Source organism: Achroia grisella, unplaced genomic scaffold, assembly GCF_030625045.1.
Source record: "Achroia grisella isolate CSIRO2021 unplaced genomic scaffold, CSIRO_AGI_Agris_v1 utg2946, whole genome shotgun sequence".
Lineage (NCBI taxonomy): Eukaryota > Metazoa > Arthropoda > Insecta > Lepidoptera > Pyralidae > Achroia > Achroia grisella.
In genome coordinates this window covers 258,915-280,092 of record NW_026712782.1, presented here as the reverse complement: position 1 = coordinate 280,092, position 21,178 = coordinate 258,915, and the positions used below count along the sequence as shown (strand labels likewise).

Here is a 21,178-nt window from a genome sequence, read left to right as displayed (position 1 = left end):
AGAGATTGACATTCGTATCATAAACTAGTTTCACTTTTTTCATAGACAATATATATTTTTTATTTTTCATTACTGTTTGTTAATAAGTTGTAGTCTTTGTACAAAATCGGTTTAGAGGGTACCTCTATCCCTCCTATTTTTGTTGCCAAGCAGATTGCTCTGTTTCTATCGTCTTCCTTTCTTTCATAATGGGCAGTAGGGCAGTAAATTTACAAGGTAAGTGGCTGAATAGAACGGTAGGTACGAAATTTTAGTCATCTGGAATCAAATCATCAGTACCAGGTACTAATAATTTTTAAGGGCTAGTTTCTATCGATTTTTTTCAAGAGACCCATTCGTTTTTTTAATTATTTATAATATCCGAATAATCCGAAAATAGGATATGTTATTTGCAAGGGTTTAAAAAAAATACTTGCAAATAACATATCCTATTTTCGGATTAGACTATATACAACTAAAAAATATACTTGAATATTAAAAATCTTCTTTGTAGTTATTTACATGTTATTTTTTATACTACGAAATGAAATGAAATGAAATGAAATTTAATTACATAAAATGTGGTACATTGGATGTGGTATTTTGAATATTATTATATTGTTCGCACATTTAGTCATTTCTGACATTCAACAGACAATTGTCAATTGAAATATTGTCATTGTACATTGTTCATCATTACATACATATATTATTATAATTAATTAATTTATTAGTATTAGTCATTTTTTCACCATTTGTGAAAGGTATTCGTCTATATTATAAAAGCAATTAGATAACAACCAATTATACAATTCTTTTTTTAATTTGCTTTCATTTAATTGTTTTAACTCCTTTGGCAATTTGTTCAATATTTTTATGGCCATTGGATAACAATAAGAGCTTGCTAGCGTTGACTTTATCAACGGATAATATAATTCATTTGGACGTCTCCTTGTGTACTTGGTTATAAAATCATTAGATCTTTTAAATAATTCAGGATGCGATTTAACGAATAGGCACAGTTCGTAAATGTACATAGATGGCAATGTTAACAATTTTAATTTTTGAAATAACGGTTTGCAACTTGTTATTGGTGAAACATCAAATATGGCTCGTATACATTTCGTCTGGGAAAGAAAAGCTCTACTTAATTCCACCGAATTTCCCCATAAAACTAAACCGTATCTTAATTTAGAGGCAACGTAACTGTGGTATACTAGAATAGCGGTTTTTGTTCCTGCTATTTTTGCTATTCGCCATATTGCATATGAGAAACGATTTAGTTGAATACATAGATGTATTCAACTAAATCGTTTCTCTGACGATTTTGTGTTATGTTCAGATAGTACGCGAGGCCCGTAGTATTTGCTACTTTTTGCCTCCCTGGGTCCTAGGCTAATCCATCTCTGGTAATAATATACTATAAATTATTGCATACGATTAGTACAACGCTTTCAACTTATATCAACCAATGGTACAATAATTTCCGATGGTCGCTGTTTCGATTCCTCGCACAGTACAAACATTTGTATTCAGGAGTATGATCTCTTGTATCGGTCCGGGTGTTGGTTAATATACATAATATTATGCATGTATGTACAAAGAAAAAATTGAAATATTTATATCAGTTGTCTAATACCTAACCATAACACAAGCTCACTTTACACGGGACTAAGTATTTAAAGGAAAAATTCCACCAAATATTATACTTAATTATAATTCAACAAACAATAACGTTCATTACCAAGAAACATACCGACCGATGTCCAAAGCATAAATCACCAGTACCCTATATTAAAATATCCGTATACATTCTCATAATCCCGATTAGTCACGCTACCACAATGTTTTTGAAGACATTTAATCATAACAGTAAGTATCTAACGAAGTTTTACGCACCGCGAGATGGGTTTAAAAAAATACTATAAAAACTTAATTGAGGCATAAGCGCGAGCGGTTTTGAAAGATTGCAACTAGTACCCTTAGAGAGATTTACCGGGTTGAAAATTGAAATAGTTTTAATTACAATTCTCATAAATCGTATAAAATTGTGTGCCACAGGAAGACTTTGTATAAAGTTGTTTCAGTGTATGTTTACCTACCAGTATCAGTAATAATTTTGTAGTTTATGATTACTTTAATGATAAATTTTAATAAGCAATACTACTGTCACTACCAAGTAAAAACAAACACAAAAAAAACAATAAATATGTAAATTATATAATATTAATATTAAATTCCTAGTAAATTTGTGTTTCTTAGATACGTATGGTTGTTATCGTCTATAACTTGAACCCCAACTAAATCCTATACCGGCCGGGTTGATCCCCTTAATGTGTTTGCGTAATGGTAGCCATTAAAACATTTATAACGAGCCGTTGGATACTTGCCCTTAACGAAGACATTTTAGTTGTACATTGACGTGAAAATATTTTACTGATAGCTTTAAGTGTATTGTGAAGACACTAAGAATATAATAATGACAATAATAATATATAATAATACCTCAGGACATATCACACTAAGTGCTTATGTAATAGGTATTTGACAACTTATATGTATAAAAATAAAGATGTATTTTGTTTTGTACATACATACGTAATATACTTAATTAATTAATCACATAAAAAACGCCCAGACCGATATAAATAATTATACTCACATAAATAATAATAATATAAACCATGACTATAGTTATAATGGGGTAGACAAAGTATTGTCAATTGAGGATGTTGTGGCGACTGAAACATTTTATATATTATACATATACATATATATACAGATATTCCTTCAGCTAGATGTAAAAAAATTTGCTATATTTTTCAATTATAAATAGAGCTTATCATGTGTGGAAATATCGACACGTTTCCTATAGCAAATTCTACACTTAAATAATAACAGGTATGTAATAATAACATAATAACTATCATATTCATCATATTAATTTCGTTAATTATTAAATACACGATCTTTTTAATACATCTGTTTATTTAAGAGTAATTTTGAGTTCTGACTGTACTAAAAGTGTCGCGAGTTCGGTATATTGAAAATACGGATATCCCCGTTTCCGACAGGCGAGTCAACTGCGACAGACAAATGACTGCAGTGACTCGCTTTCTGTTAATTGTCAGACTTTTCTCTAAGGGTAAATATGTGTTCACACTATTATCATGGAAATATATTTTTTTAGTAAAAAAGGTATGAAAATAATATTAGTTCGTATAAACTACACAAAAGAACAAGAGAAAAAAACATTTTTTTTATACTACGATGGTGGCAAAAAAGCATACGCCCCATCTGATAGAAAACGGTTACCGTAATCTATGGACGTTTGAAACACCAGGGCATTCACATGCGTATTGCCGATTCAATTCTATTAAATTGAACGATTTAATAGAAGTCAAATAGAATAGTGGAACATTCTTATTATATATATATATATATATACATATATATTACCTGTTTAATAAATAAATTATAAATAAAATTAAATAATTGGAAAAATAATCCCATTCTATTCAAATGAATTTTCAAGTATTTTTCTGCTCTGTTACCGGTAAGTTTTTTTCGTAGTCAGGAAAATTGGCGTACACTGTAATTACAGGGTGGAAAGGAGTACAGATGGGATTGCCATATCATAACTGATAATAAATATGTTGTTACCTGAGAATTTCTCCAAGGTTAAAAGGAAGTTGGGAGTCAAAAAATATCAATCGATGTATCATTTAAGAAGGAAACCGCTATTTATGTTATTAAGTTATTCATTACTGTAAAATATATTGGTCATTACATGGCGCCATTTCTTATGATATTACATTCCGTTACACTTCGAAGTTAGTTTATTTTTAAACATAGAATATGCGATTTCATAAATATCGGCACATTAAAAAAATATCAGCGAATGACGCTTCAGTGTGGACGTATCCCTTCAGTTCGCGGGTGCTCACTCTTTACGACTCGAAGCTCTTAACGGCACCGGCACTGACAATAAATTCCCGTCCTGTCGACGCACTGAATCATTGTTCCAGTCATCGTTGGGGTGTTCATTTGTTGAAATTGTTTTTCAATGTAATGGAGGAAACATTCGTATACAAATATATAAACATTACATTATGATAAGTAAGTGACTACCACATAAATAATGGTAGGGTATCAATATTTATATAAAAAGTTTTGCGTACTGCAAATTTTGAATTTAATTAAAAAACGGAAATTTTAGTTATAAATAGCTAAAATGACTTTGGTTTCCATCAGTCTAACAATATATATATTCTACGTACATATACAATTATTTTATATGTATATACCTAGTAGTAGTACTAGTACTAGTAGTAGTATACCTAGAGATATACAATAAACCTGAACAACTTATGGTTTAGCACACCGCTTTACTTTTGATGATACATTATGTATGTGTTTATAAAAAACATTAAGTATTTATACCAGTTGTCTAGTACCCATAACACAAGCTCTTCTGACCCTGGGATTAGATGGGTTTGTGTGAATTGTCTAAGGGTATTATTATTATTCCACTTGCCACAGGATAGAGATGCCTGGAGAGTATTGTTTGCATGCGCCTGCGCCTGCGTTTGCCCGCCTGCGCTAACGGTTTACGCTGGTCAAGTCAGGAAGTCAGATCAGTTAGCCCATGATGACAAATGGCAATTTACAGCGATTATTTCCAGGGGGAAGCGCATGGTGGTCAAACTGAAATGGTACATTTCTAGCAATGGGGTTATTAGTCTACATTTCTAACAATCCCTTTCCTTCGGAAGAAGAATATGGTGATCAGGACCGTCAGCCTTGAGGAATAGACAAAGAAGAATTATAAGAATTATTTATCTATCTATGTAAGTGAACATCGTAAACAACATGTCACGATAGCTCGCACGTGTCCGATTTCGAATGGTCGCGGCCTCGCAGAAGATCGCGTGCGCGCGTGCTCGGGGTTGCGCAACGCAACGCTTCGACGCGCAACCGGGCCGCGCCGGACCGCCGCCGCCGGACCACCGCCGCCTGTATCGCTTCCCCTCTGTGCACACACGTCCTCGCCTACTAAGACATGTTCCACATAATACCCCATATACGACCCTTTAATAACCTAATACAACCTAATATATTATTATATCAATTTTTTTTCTCCACACACATATAGTCCGTGCTCTCATTTGTTACTTTCTTTATATTATTACGTTAAGAGTTTACAGTTCAAATTAACTAATTTAAATTTCGAGTAAATCGAATTTGGCCAGGTCCCGTATAACGATTTTATTTGATTTGTTTAATCATTGATTTATTTAAGGCTAAGTTCAGAGTAATGCTATAATATTAATAATAGTAAACCTAATTTATTTCGAAAGATAGCTTGGTCAGGAATATGTAGTTATTTCAAATATTAACTACCCTTGTTGTCACAATGTTAAAAAAAATTGTCAGATAAATATCTGTCTGTTTGTTACCCTTTTACGAATAAGCTATTTGATGTAGGTATCATCGTAATAGGAAATATACAGTTTGATACTATGTTTCAGTCAGTCAATAGCAAATGAAACTTCAAGTAGCAGTCTTTAGTCAATATTATTATCATCTTTATTAGATATGAAATTATAGCACATAAAATTAATAATGTATATATAAGTCTGGTAGGTAGTAATTTTGAAGTGCAGAGTGGAACAAAACAATATCGCGACGAAATTCGCGACGTATCATTGCTTTTATTCGCGGCATCCGCAAGGCGTTGCGCGGTCCGGCTGCCGCAGCGGAATTACCTAACAATTGTTGTGTGTTGCATAAAAACACATGCTACCCTATTGCATATAACATAGAGTCCATTATTGAATAATATGATTGTCGTTTCCCGAATTGTTACTTGTCCTGTCATTATATTGGAGGTCTGATGGCGCAGGAAGCGATTTCCATTTGATATCGCTTCTAGAGCGATAATTTCGCAATTAAGTAATTAAATGTTCATTGTTTCTGTGATATATTACTTATTTCCTTTTGAAACATCTTAATTTGTTTTTCATGATTTATCGTGAGTCGAGCAAGGCGAAGCTAAAGAAGAGAGTATTATAAAAGTATACAACGATTTACAAATGCTATAAATAAAATAAAAAAAAATCTTTAAAATGATGAAATGGAACGATGCACAAGCTGCCAGCATCAAATATAATTATATAATTAATTTAATGAAATTAATTAATTTAAAATTCAAATTGAAAATGGAATTATAATATTCGATTTTTGAAAGACCTATCCACGGGTAATGGCGTCCTTCATAAATGTTTACTTTGGCCTGAGAATAATAGGATATTCGTTACTTGATGTAATTTAATTAATGCCTAATTAATCCAAATAAGTAATAAATTACAACATAGATATATGTATTTAAAATACCTACATATAGAAATATGTAGATTTTACTGGTTTATTTATTTTACGGGTTTATGTTGTATAAAGTATTAAATCGTTTAATTGTTATTTTTTACAGTGATTTTTGAGAGAATTGAATTGAATCAAATCAATTTATCAGAAAATACCATTCTATTTCAATATTTGTTCTTATTCAAGCTTCAATAAGTAAATAATGATTTAAGATATATTTAATCGAATTAGGTGTTATTTTGCGGAAGTCCATTTCACTACTCGATGGATTTATATTATTTTGTTTAATTCCGCTACATTAACATGTGTGAGACCACGAATATTCGGTGTGGAAAGCGCTGGTCAGGTTTCCACACCGAAAATTATAAATTAATCGAGTAATGATTTAAGAGTTTAATTTCCATTTTAATTGAAGTCTGAAAGAGTGGATATTTATTTAGTTATTTAATATATCTATATGTTTTTGCACACATAAAATATTATAAATAAAGTTATATTAGTTCACTCGACATACGGTTCTTGCATAGTTTTCCACTTTGTTCGATCTGTGGCGCATAATTAGATTGTAAAATTTTATTATTTTTTAGTAGTTAATCATATTTTTCCGATCATTTAGGAAAGGAATCTTAAATAGCCGAAGAGGATTAGCTTTTTAATGTTATTTTAAGAATTATATGAATTTCCTGAGACTTATTTTTAATATTCTATAGGTCCTGTGTATATCTATACTAAAGCTATAAAGAGGTTAAATTTGTGAGTTCCGGTTAATCTCTGGTAATATTAATTCAATCTTGATTTTTGTTTGTATTGAGTGGGTCGCCCATTTATTCTGTAAGGCTCAGGCTATTAGAACTTATGCTGCGACTAAAAAGAGCATAACTGCAATGAAAAATGTTGTACAAAAGGGGAGAAATGTGAAGCAGATGGCGTTGCGTGATTCAGCTAGTTGATAATAACTTGAGTTAACAAAACCGTCTTCACTGAGATAATGATTGTAGTTCGCGTTTCCGCTGTAATCCGGAGCACTGCACTTAGCAATTACTCAACACGTTTAATAGATTTCGTGTCCTAGTTTTGGAGTCTTTGTTATACAGTCAAACATATAGCCTTTGTAAGGCACGCAACGCGAAGGACAACCTCGCATGTATCAGCTCAATTGCAGAAGATGCACTATGATAATCAATTATTAAATTTTATGATTTTCCTTTATTTTTATTAATGTAAAAAAAACGAGCTTGCGGCAAACATAATTATAATGATTATACTGTTGTTCATAAGCACTCGCAGCATCAGTGAAATTGCAGGTAAGTTTCATCCCTTTAAAGAGGAATAAGCTCTTTTCTTGAAGAGTTCAATATCGTATCGGTTTGGAAATACCCTTGCTGAAAATCTATTCCACAATGTCATGGTGCGTGACAAAAAGTTTCTTAAAAAATGCACTGTATAGGACCTCCATTCATCTAGGAGATCAGGACGGTATTATATATATCTGTAAATAACAACATACATTAATTAGCTATTATTAAAAAAAGGTAAAAATAAAAGTACTCACGTAGGTCTATTACAAACTCTTATAACATCTTAAGTCTACGGTGAATTCGGAGTGTTTTAGAGCTAAGAAGAGCTGAAAGAACTAACAATAAAGTCAGCTCTTATTCTTTGAAATTCAGCTTGGCACTACATGATAACAAAATACAGAATGTTTAAAGTATACTAGCGAGAATGTAATAGTGACCACCAGCATATACTATTGCATTTTTGTCAAAAAAATAATAGAATCCGGATCATCATTACTTTACATATCATTTATTAATATAGCTTATTAATATTGGTTAATGCCCATTCTCCACCCTCCCTTCTTAATTACCTTCCCCTACCCACTCTTTCTTAAGATGCCGACAACACCAACAATTTGCCTGGTGGTGCAGGTGGGTGGCCGTAATCACATGTGTGCTGCCATCAGCTGTGCCTCAAGCTCGTTTGCTTTGCAGGCTATAAACTTTGGCATATAGATAGACCTACGATGAAGAAGGAAACTTCTTTCTATATCCGGAAGATTCTACAGTGGATATATTCCATGCCATGAAATTATAGTTACTTTCTAATGCAGCCACATTCTCTATCTGCGTACAAATGGCTGGCGTGTTTGCTTGTGTGTGTGTGTGTATAATTTTGTTTGCCAGCTGTGTACCGAGGACGATACTTCGTACAGTGTCGTGTGCAAGTGTAGCCAGAAATATTTTTAATCCAAACAAATATGCGGCCGCTCTTCAAAATAAATATGTCGGTCGGCCGATGTAAGGGAGATGGCATGTTTGCCGTTACTTTTTTCTAAACTATTATTTATCTGTCTCCGTATATAGTAAAAAAACAATATTGATGTTTTTATCCTCTTGCTTTTGCCGGAACTGATTTTGATACTTTCACCATGATTACGGAAATTTCATATTATTACATGTATAATAAATGCATATATTGTTACAATATCTTGGTCATACCTATATGCTATAGATACTCCCATATGCGAACGAGATGAGTCGCCAGTAATATTATAAAGTATACTATAGTATATAATAAACATATTTGTTTGTAATTTATAAACTAATAAAATACTTTACTGATTTTCTTAGTTTTCACATACAGATTTTTTATATGTATATCATATATTTTTTTATCTCTGAAAAACCAAGGTTCAGGTTAGAAATAGAAGAAGTGATAGTGTTACGTATTGGATTAATTAAAACTATGTTGCAAAAAGATTTCTATGTCTTCATTTTGTATATAGACAAGCTACTCTCCCCGGCTTCGCACGGGTGTACATGTATTATATATATAAAACTTGCTCTTGAATCACTCTATCTATTAAAAAAACCGAATCAAAATCCGTTGCGTAGTTTTAAAGATTTAAGCATACATAGTGACGGACAGACAGCGACAGCGACTATGTTTTGTACTATGTAATGATATACGCATGCAGTTACAAATTCATTATAAATGTATATTTATAAGATATACACACGTAGTTTAAAATTCATTATGATATATGCAATATTTGTACGTTAAGTTTAGTGTAAAAGTACCTTAACTCAATATAAAAATCGACGTTGACCAGAGCCGGATCACTTAGGACAAAAAGAGAGCGTGTTTACTTTACGCACCGCGAAACTCTCAGTATCTACCTCAGTGGCGGTGACTGTATGTCCGTCCAAATTAGCAGCGATTGGCGATTTGTACTTACCTGTACAATATAAAAAACAAATAAAAATCTTTCACTTTTATAAAAAATAAAATATCGATGAAGATTAAGAAGACCATCAAGAAAGAACATAGTTTAAAACAGTCTACATCTCTTTTTATCGCCAAGTAACATTGCTTTGTTCTTTTCTGGTGTATGAGATACGACAGTGGTACGGAGACTTGATATTTAGTCCCCTGAAATGGCAATGCTTGAACTATTCAAAGGGCGTTAGAAAATAAGTTTGTGGTGACTAAGGTAGTGTTTATTTATATACACGACGGTCACTATTGTTCAGTTAGCTTCACTAATAAGTAACTAGGAAAATGAAAATGTATGAAAAGAAAACATCCTTTCGGTTTTGAAAAAATAGAATATAGATTATATATATAATATATATATATATATCTTTAAAAATATAAAGCGTTAACCTTGAATTCGTAGAGCATATTTTTAATAGATAAAGATGATATGTGCACCTGCTTGTTCTAATGGTATACGCTGGTATACGGGTTATCAGTGGAGGATGATATGATACGCATGGCGTCAGGTCAGTTACCCCATCGTGGTGAATATCAGTACAATTTTACCACGATGCTTGCCAGAATAGCTTGCCATGGTATATTATTAACAATAGGGCCACTAATCAAGGTATAAAAATCCTACTCCTTGGTTGTATTGGTATGTATATATAGGTGTATTAAAAATGGTGAAATATATTTTGATAGTTATAATTGTATTTTTATTAAATTCATATGTGATAAAATTATTAATCTATTCTAGTAATAGGCTATAGTGCCTGTGTATACCACAATAACATAATTTAACTCGAATCTCACACCACATAAATCGATACACTAATATTATTGTTATTAAAACAAAACCAGCGTAATCACGAGTGATATTCAACATAACGCTTCAAAGGGATTATAGGCGCGAATAAATTAAAATCACATTACACCATACAATAAAAGCCTGTTTATAGTGTAGCCCGAACGCGAGAGTCCAGTGATTGTAACCGTTCCGACATCAAGAATAATCGAGAATCGAGAACGTTTATTAGGTGCGATACGACATCAAACAGAGTGAAAAACATCGATTTGACAGACATCGATTGAGACTAAACCGTTTGCGAGCCGTGTGTCAGATTAAAGCTATCGTGTATTTACTGATTGCGCCTTACGAGCATGGTGTTTGTGAATTAAATAATTATTAAGAAGTCTGAATCAGCGGGACGTGTATAGATGAACTGGAAAGTTCCTAGAGTGTGTTTTTTGCTGTAGATAAGAAAATGGTAGTTCCGCCTACACTAATGGTACACGATAAATAGGTACTTGGCAAAAGTAAACTAAACCTAAATAACAGTCACGAAGGTATATACTTATTGATGTTTTTTAACCCTGTCATTCTGTCATATTTACAGTTTTTTGTCTGTATGTAGGAATATATGGATAATAATTTAAAATTTATTAAAACGTCAATGCACAAATAGATAAAGGTGCACAGAACTTAACACCTTAGACATTTTCTCTCAGTCAACTATAGGGCATATGAAATTCATTTCATTATGCATATTATCTTTATCTTCAGATATATGTATAGTATAATATAAAGTCGTTTCTGCTGTCTTCGCTTAGATATTTAAAACTACGTAACGGAATTTAATGCAGTTTTTCGCAATAGATAGAGTGATGTAAGAGGTTTATATGTGTAATACATGTACACCCATGCGAAGCTTGGGTGGGAAGCTAGTTAACAATAAAGAAGAGAAGAGAGATGCTCTTGTGATGTTTATAAATACAGAGCTTAGTGATAAAAGAGAGGACAAAAGATTAGGAATACGTCTATTTTTAATGCAGACATAAAAAACTACCAGTGAATCTCATTGTAGGTTCAATAATTTTAATAGTTCTCCATAAAGTCGATTGTTTGATGAGGTAACCTAAGTGTTAGTTTAACTCTACAGTAAGAAGCTAAACCGACGTAAGTATCTCTTTGTAAGCGTATTTTCATTTATAGTGGGCGGTTTCTTGTGGTGTTTCATACGTTTTTAATAGTTTTCTTAAGTTTGCCCGTCGTTTCAATAAGTTTACTTTCGTACAAGTGTTACGGATGTGTTGATGTGAAATTATGTTACGCGGAATCGAGCTGTTATTCTCCCATGTATCAATTATCTTTATCGAGCTGTTTCAAGAAATACACAATACATACTCGCGATTTCGTCTGCTTTTTTGAGAAAAAATACAATTCGTTCTCGTAAAACAAACTATGGAAACTACTTATCTTAAATGGTCTCGGTTAAACTTACTTCTGATGGTCGCGGGTTCGATTCTCGCACGGCAAAAACTTTTGTATTCATGAGTACAACTGTTTGTTTCCATGTGGGTGTTTGCTTAATTTATAAAAAAAATAAGCATTTATATTGTTATCTTACACCCATAACACAAGGTCTGTTTAGTTTAGAACTAGCCGATACTGAGTTCAATATCACAGGACAATTCCTGTAATATTATTTTTTTACGTAAAATTTTAATAAGATCCACTCAGCTGTGCCACAAACAGACACATTTTGGTACTTATACGTATAACGATAAGGATAAGACTGGTACGAGTAGTAATTTAATTGTTATATCTTATGAATATAACTCAGGTAGATAATAATTGTTAGTGCTTACAAGCACTGAAATACTGAAATTTTCTAATAATACAAAATTCATCAGTAATAATAAAAACATGATTTCACGATGAGACTGTAATCCGTTAGGTAAACACACTTTCTAAAATAACAAGGCTCTTTTTACTGTAGGTAGGTATTTGATACCTCTGCAGTTTTTCGATAAAAGAAAATACAGTTTAAATACTAACTTTTCGACCTTTATATAATACTACAAGTTACCTGCGACCTTGTCTGGTTCTTTTGAGAGCCTTAGTTCGTCCACTTCATAAAGACTATTATCCTACCAAATTAATTAACATCACTTAATACGTTTAGTTGTGAAAATATAACAAATAAAGAGACAGACACACCATTAAATTTACAATATTAGTAACCAATTAATACAATATTAATAACCAATTTTTTAAATTCAGTATAGAGCGAAATTGATACAACACAATAATCAGAGTAAAATTTGAGGTGTGCCTTGTATAGTACGAGAACCTGATCACAGATGGCGTTAGTAGTTTCATGCCGCCGTGAATAGCGCTACACCAGTGCAAGTTTACATTTCATGTGTCTGTACATTTTGGCGGGAAAGTAATGTAAGGTTATAGTTAGCAATTTAGTATTTTTAGTGTTTTCATGTATTTTATTTATCAAATCCTGTGACCGTTGTATTTAATGGCTGTTTGTATTTAGGTATTTAATGAAATTCATTTGCGCAGGAGTAGCAATTCAATAGATACCTAACATCTTGTTTATCTATTTTTATATATTTATTAGTACAGTATATTATGTTAATATAATAATATTATCTGTGCTTTAGGTAATATTATTTATAATTTTCGATATTGGCAAATAATCTAAGCATAGATATGGCAATCTAAAAACCATGACAGTTCAAGACACACGAGTATTTATTTACTTTAAATTAATTTGTTGTGTTGTGGAAGTATATACTTATTTTATCCAAGTAGTATTGCTGTTACTGAAATAAATAAATTATTCTATGTTTAAATTCTAAAAGATATCATAAGAATTACTTAAGTAAATCAGCCAAAGTATTCTCGTTTATCTAATGAAATTATAAGTTTAAATCAGACTTATCTACTTAGAGGTATTTGTATATAATACCACTTTTTACATTTCTACTCAACATTACACACAAATACATAAATCATAACCCCTTTTTTAAATTACCTTAACATGTCTGCTTAATGTACCTATTTGCATTCTGATAAATATCTAATGTAGATACTTAATAATACCTATCAGTTTTCATTAGGTTAAGTAATAAAACGCAGCGGTGTTATTGTAAAGTGTTTAGCTAAGCACCTAAATTACTAGAGCTTAACGTTACTGTGACTACTTGAGTTGACATTTAGAGCATGTCTTTTAGTTAGGTATAGGTATTTATTATACGTAACTAAATGACATTATGCTTCAAATGTCTAAATAGTAATAAGCGATGTGCATATACTTAGTATATAGATATGTTATGTAACGCCATGCTATCTTCATGCTTAGCTTGGCCTGTTGTGTTTACCGCGGTCGCTGGCCGCTGGTCGGTCGGTGTCGGTGTCGATGTCGGTGTCAGTGTCGGTACGAGCGAGTGTCGCGTGTCCCCACTGCGCATCGATCCGCTCCGCCCAGCGCTCGCTCCTCCCACCTCCGGCCCCTCCACCCGCCGCCCGCACACCCCCGCACCGCTCGCCTTTGTCGCGCGCCGCCCGCGCGCGGTCACCTGTGTCGCACGTCGTCAGTCGCAAAGCGGCCGCGTCGCGCGCCACCCGCTTCGTAGCAACCGCGTATATTATGACAGTGACGTGATGGAAGGCAAAGAGTTCGGTGCGGTTCCCGGCTTACCGGCCGGCTTGGACTATTTCATGATGCCCCGTGTGAGCCAGCCCGCGCCGCATTTCGACTTTCGAAAACTTGGCGCCAGTTTTAGTAGCCGTGACGATGACAGGAGCGACGAGCGACGGTCTCCCGACTATCCGGCTGAACGACGTGACCCGCCACCTGCACCGTGGCCGCTCGGTCTCGGTGTTCAGTTCGTCAATCCTGCGACAGGAAAGAAGAGAGTGCAATGCAATGTTTGTCTTAAGACTTTTTGCGACAAAGGTGCTTTAAAAATACACTTTTCGGCGGTACACCTGCGTGAGATGCACAAGTGTACGGTAGAAGGTTGTACCATGATGTTTAGCTCACGACGTTCAAGAAATCGACACAGTGCTAATCCTAACCCGAAGCTACACTCGCCACACGTGAGACGTAAGATATCTGCGCACGATGGCAGATCTGCGCAGCCATTCCCGCTTCTGCCGGCGTTGGCGCGATTACCACTGCCTCCACCCACCCTGTTGCCTCCAGAGTTAGCAGCACGATTACCACCGCCGTTATCAGCAGCTAATGGACCCACCCCGCTTCCTCCGCGAGTGCCTCTCGATGATCTTCGCAACTTCAGTGAAATTGAAAAAATGTACAGAAAAATCCCCCCATCAGAGGAACCGTTACGCGGTGCATTAGACCTCGTTAAGTCTCATGTTACAATTGAAGATGAATCAAATAATTATAGTGAAATTAATGACGATATTTCTGATGACGATGAAAAAGACAAAAGCGAGGTTCAATCGCAGTCTCCTGTAATGGAAAGATTAAATTATAATGATGAACCTGAAGATTTAAGTGTAAATAAAAATAAAGTTGTTGATACCCAGCCTGAAGTTGAAAGTCGTGTTGATCCCACCGTTACTGAGGAAAAATTATCATCATTTGTACCCAATAAACGCAAGAGGAAAAGCGGGAATCCAACCAGATGTTCTCAAAACAATGAGTACAGTGTTTCTGATGAAGAATATCAAGGCGATTTATTTAGAAACCTGTCAACTCCAAGCTCGAGCCGTGCTGATGATGAACCCTTATCGCTTAAAAAACAAAAACCAGAGAAATGGGAGACATTTCAGAATGGAGAAGAAGCTATTGTGGATACGGAACAAGTGACACGAGTGAAGGCTGAGAGTGAATCTGATGATGAATCCAGTGCTCCTAGCGTTGTCCGTGAAGGGTTAAGGTTGCGTTCAGATTTATACACTCCGAGTGACAGTGGGAGTGACCTGCATACAATGGAAGAGCGCTTAGCAAGAGTTCGTTCACCCTCTGCGAGCAGTGATAGGACTGACGACAGAACCGATATAAACGATCTCGAAATTCCTATAGACGACGAAAATCCAGATCGGTGCACCGCTTGTGGGAAGGTATTTCAAAACCATTTCACATTACGAATGCATTATAGAAATGACCACCTAAAATTACTTCATCCTTGCGATGTAAATGGTTGTGATGCTGCCTTCCCTTCTCGTCGGAGTCGAGACAGACACAGCTCGAATGTTGATTTGCATAGACGACTGTTATCAACTGGCACTTTTGATGGACGTGAACAAAGACCTGCCCTAGAAGTCAACACAGAACTTTTAAATAAATTGTATGCAGATATAAAAGGTTTAGCGTCAACTCTTGAAAGTTTAAGATACGGCGGCAATGAAGATGCATCTCAGTTGCCCAATTACGTAACAGAGACGATGAAGTTCTACAGCAGAAACTTAAGTGCATTACAAGCTGGTTTGTTTCCACAATTCGGTGAGCGGGGGTTTTTTCCGACTCCTTTTCTGATGGGTAACGGCGTTTCGCAGGCTGGTGGGGGTCCTTATGGGGCACCGGCAGGGGCTCAGTCAGCTCGAGAGTCTCTGTCACCACTTTCAGCATCATCGCCCCCCGTGATTTCACCGGGCAGACTGGACGCCGCTCACGCACGCACTCGCGATGACGCTAAGCTGCTTTTTCGGGAGACCTCTGAATCATTTAAGAAAATGACCTCGTTGTGTGAACGTCAAGAACAGCTGTACCAGCACCACGTGCCGGTGTCATGACGCAGCCGCCACGAGCCCCGCCCGTCCTGGTGATACCTCACTCCATAGCCAACGGCGAGCGACAGACTCTATATTATTTAATTGTTAATAATTTTAATTGTGTTAATTCTATTTGGTATTTCGTTTGGTATTTTCTTGTGATATTTAGACAAATATATCGTAATTATTGATCCCACGAACTTTAAGTTAATAGGGATAGATGGTACCGCTTGGGTATTGAGTTGAAGTTTGTGACGCGAAGTGCAATACGGACTCGGATATTATAAATATTAATGGACTATCTACGATATGATATCGTGTAGAGTATTCGTAATCGATGTTGAAAGTAAACGTTAATAATGATCAGCTTCATTTATTGTTCTGGCGCAATAAACTCATTGAGGAAAAATGCACGTTTGTTTTTATTTCCTACGTGTTCGGTAAGTCGCGTGTCGTGTTCATTTTGAATATAGGATACTTGTATACACTGGCATATTTTATTAGCCGCCTCATTCGAACAAAGCAATAATGAAAGAGGAAACAAATTGAGCCTGCCTAAAATTTATTAATTGAAATTTATAGTATCGATTTTTTCACAAATACATATAATAATAGAATTCTGGACAGTTTACACAACACTGTCTAGTACCAAGCTAGCAGAGCTTGTGTTATGAATACTAAACAATTGTTAGAAAATCTTATTATATTATTAAAATAAATTAATATAGCTATACATAACATTCATAGAAATGCAATCGTAAAATGCAAACAAACATAGTCATGAATACAAATATTTATGTATACGGTGCGATCGAACCCGCGACCATCTCAATTAAGGCGGTTGACGCTAGACCACCGAAGCTGATACAAAATTATAATAGACACAATATTAAAAAATATATTAAACTTACTTACTACTCTGCAGAATAAGATTTATTGAGTTTCTTATCAATTTAATATTTAATAGGAAATATAGAGATAAAATCAAACATAATGTCATATCAATAGCGCATATTTGCATATTATATACACGACTTTAGAAATCAATATAAAGTCATGAATAATTAAGGAACTAGTTTGAAATATACAAATAACAGCAGAAGCTGATAGATAATTTGGATTTATGGTCAAATATTGGTAATAATCAAGTCATATAAAGGGATTATCGCCACGTTGGTAATAAATTCTGATTGATTAAAAAATAAAATCATTATAATAAAATTATTAAATATACATACTATAATATTGATATATTTATATAAGATCGGAATTAGTCATTTGTGTTAAAAATATAAGAAATAATTTTTAATAAAAAAAATAATAAAATGAGTTATGGAAAAAAATGCACTACAATAACTTCTTTATACATTCAATTTTACATATTGAAATTAATTATTACTATATAATCCCACTACTAGTCCTAATTTATTGCAATCATGTGAAGTGGAACTTATCTACATACCTGATATTTAAGGATTTACCTAATAGATACAAATATTAAATACTAAACTGTCATTATTTATGACCATATACTGGCATTTATGCCTACTTTACGGTGAAATAGAGGAATTGGTAAGTAAAAACTATGATTAATAAAAAGTGTCGCCAGCAGTTACCTGAACCATATCAACAAAGGAATCTTCTATAAAAATAAATAAATGAATGAAGAATTATTCTGTACCATTTATTTATTTATATAAGGTACGTATATTGTGTTTCGTTTGTTAGATCAGATTGGGTAGTGAAATTACAAGATAAGAGACTTGACATCTCAGTACTTGGGAATGGTATTCCATGAGTGGTGTCATTGGTGTCATTTGATAACGTAATGTCTGTAGTTCAGTTCATGTTTGATGGCGACATTTACTGTTTACCACCAGGTTAAACGTCAGCATATTAACATCCAAATTAAATTTAAAAAAAAGTAGAAAGAGTATGAAAATTATAAATGTGAGATAAAATTAATTTAATATTCTTCATCTCAACTTAGGTCTCGCATATATTTTTTATAAACTTGTGGCTGGATCTACTAGTCGTCGATAAATCTTTTTTAATTCATGGTGCAATACGTCACAATGCGTTAACTGGTTTGACTTTATGGTCATTCTATCATCCTCCATTGATCCTCTTCCAGCGTAAGTATACCGTTCAAGCGACATCTTTTGTACTAATAAGTTTAATATATATCTACATTAATATTATAATGAGGAATTTGTATTTTTGTACATTTATAACGTTCATATCTACCCGTGTGAATCCGAGACATGTCTCTGTTTGTAATTTAAAATTAACAGCTTTTCACAAAATGTAGTTCAAAGTTTTTAGTATATAATAATTTATTTGTTAAAAAAAAATTTACAGTCTATCTGCCCGTTTGTTATTCCTAATATCTGAAACATCTATGCCTATTTTGACGGGGTTGTCACTCGCAGCTTGCAAATTTTATAAGGAGTACTTAACTTAGGCTATTTATATTTTAGAAAAAAATTTGGTAAATTTTACGCAAATGAAATTGCAGGTACCTAATTGTTTCGAATAAATTGGATGTCACAATATCCAGTGCAAAGTGATGGCGACGTAATAAAAGCTACGACCACACTTGACCTCGGGCGACCCAAAAAATCTTCCTCAAATCAAAGAGCTGTAATTAACTAAGTCGCCTGTCCATTGCCGTGAGAATACTACACTAATTGTTGTACTCGACCTGTTATGATTTAATAACAGGCCGATGGAATACCAAACCGAATTCTCAGTGTAAAAAATACCAACCATTATATTCCCATCAAGGTTTCTGTGTGCCATTTTTTCCTGTATCTACATAATAATAGCCTGTTAGTTTGACAAAACGTTGCAAAGGATTTAATAAGTCATTTATTATTTGTAATTGTTCGTTTTGTGGATTGATTGTTGTTATAGCGTTTTGTTATATTGCTGACCATTACCAAGTGTGGGTGTTGATAATTATGTTTCGGTTTCTTTCTTTTCAGTCTAAATGTACATATTTATAGATAGATAACTTTCAAGTTAAAAGATGTTGAGATATATACTGACTCGTATTCGAAGTTTAACCAAAGTCACTACTACATTTGAATATAGATATTTTCTTAATTAATATACGTATTGTTGTTTGCTAAGAAGGAGTTTGTTGATATTCTTTGATACCATAAAGAGTTTCGCAAAGTAGAACCATGGAATTAGCTACTATTATGAATAAAATGTAGGTAATAGGTAATTTAAAGATAAAAATGACATTCATTCAGCATTACATTAGATCGACTTTTATTCAGGATACAAAATTATAGGAGCGCAATAATAAAATATATTTAAATAAATATTTTAACAACGAGTATATTCTATTTGTGTTGACAATCCTTTTACCAGTTTTTTCACAATCGTTACTGGGGTCAGTATTACCGGAAAGCCGAAAATGGAGTTTTGACTAATATTTTTTGGAGCCTATACAAATTCTAATAGTGGGGGAAGGGCAGATCAATGTGCCATTTCTGGTTGACCTTTACGCGTTTCCCACTGGAAACGGTCATAATATCTTATAATCCTTCACTGGTGTCCCGCCATCGTTAAGCATTAGCGCAGACGGATAGGTACTCCATTCCATTATCATTCATTAAAAAGAATCCAATAGTATATCGGTTTATTGTAAGACTTCCACATACCATAGTAGGAATTACAGTTGTCGCGACTTTTTGTCTTTTATCCTTGACTACGCAGATAAGGTAAGATTGGGTTACTAAGCTCTGAAAAAACCTGATTGATTCGGAGTATATGTATGTAAATATTTTTTTCGTAAGAGGAAAAAATACTCATAGCAAACATTAAGGCGCTCATGAAGTCAAAAACATAGTTTGATGAAGCAAGATCCAGATATTATGGTGTAAGACCAAGCATGGTTTCTATTGCCCTCTCTCTTGCAGCTCAAGAAACGACTTCATTAGGATAATCTAATTTATATTACGAATTGACATAGTTTTACTTCACGATACTAGCTTCACAATGTAAATTGAAAACAGAAATGACTAATATTTATTTTCTAGTTTCTTGAGACTCGATAGGACGTGAGTTCTGGCCAAAACTAAACAAAATCTGTGTTTAATATTTTATTACTAACTATGATCGGAATACAGCTTGTAAAACTATAGTAGACAGAACAAGGTGAGAAAGAGATGTCAAGGTAGACGACTTTGTACAAAGTCTTCCTCTAATTAACTCTTTGGATTTCGATTGTTTTGTTGATGTTTAAATGATAATTATACAATTTAACTATGTAAAAAGAGGTACCCAAGTTTACTTTTCTGTTCAGGATTTTAGAGAATATCTTATGAAAAAAATATTGATGTCACAATATATTAGGTCCTACGAATTGTCACCCAAAGGTCGAAATGCGATCATAATCAATTTAAATTATAAGTTTGGATATTATTAAGATCCTATTGATTTGTGCTTTAGTAGTCTAGTGTTTTGTGTTTTAATATATATATATTACTTTGATAACAGCACAGTAACAAGCCTCTATTAGCTGATTGATATTATTTCACATTCAGTTTTGTTATCACTCGTGTAATATAATGGTAGTTTTTTTTATTGATTTAATATATTTTTTATGCTAAATGAAAAAACTATATTAGCAACTACTGAAAACTTTACTGTTAAACTATAACTGTACGAAATTTTATATTACCGCACAATTTTCTTAAAGGGGGGTAAATTTATTCAGTTTGGATTAAATATATCTGACAATGTAATACCCCTTGTTACACGAAACACTATATCCATAAGCTAATTTGCGAAGGCTCCCATCAAACGCAAGTCTGCGGCTCCCAACCTCTCAGTCGACCGCATAGTTTGTCAAGGCGTAATTAATAAACTACCCCGGGACAGATTATACAAACTGACTTAGCGCCCGCCCCGGGCACCGTCTGTTTCTATTACTCTGAATTAATAACCGAGATATCCTTTGTTCATTCTGTGTTGTGTCTACAGTTTAATGTTTCGAAT

The 21,178-nt window shown here is 33.8% G+C and overlaps 1 protein-coding gene across 1 annotated transcript; it reads left to right on the top strand.

The window, feature by feature from the left end:
* The first annotated feature begins 13,997 nt into the window (after window positions 1-13,997).
* Window positions 13,998-16,572, top strand: LOC131843264 (zinc finger protein basonuclin-2-like). Its single transcript, XM_059191894.1, has one exon. The coding sequence runs from the start codon at window positions 14,087-14,089 to the stop codon at window positions 16,184-16,186; it is 2,100 nt and encodes a 699-aa protein (XP_059047877.1). The 5' UTR covers window positions 13,998-14,086; the 3' UTR covers window positions 16,187-16,572.
* The last annotated feature ends 4,606 nt before the right edge of the window (window positions 16,573-21,178 follow it).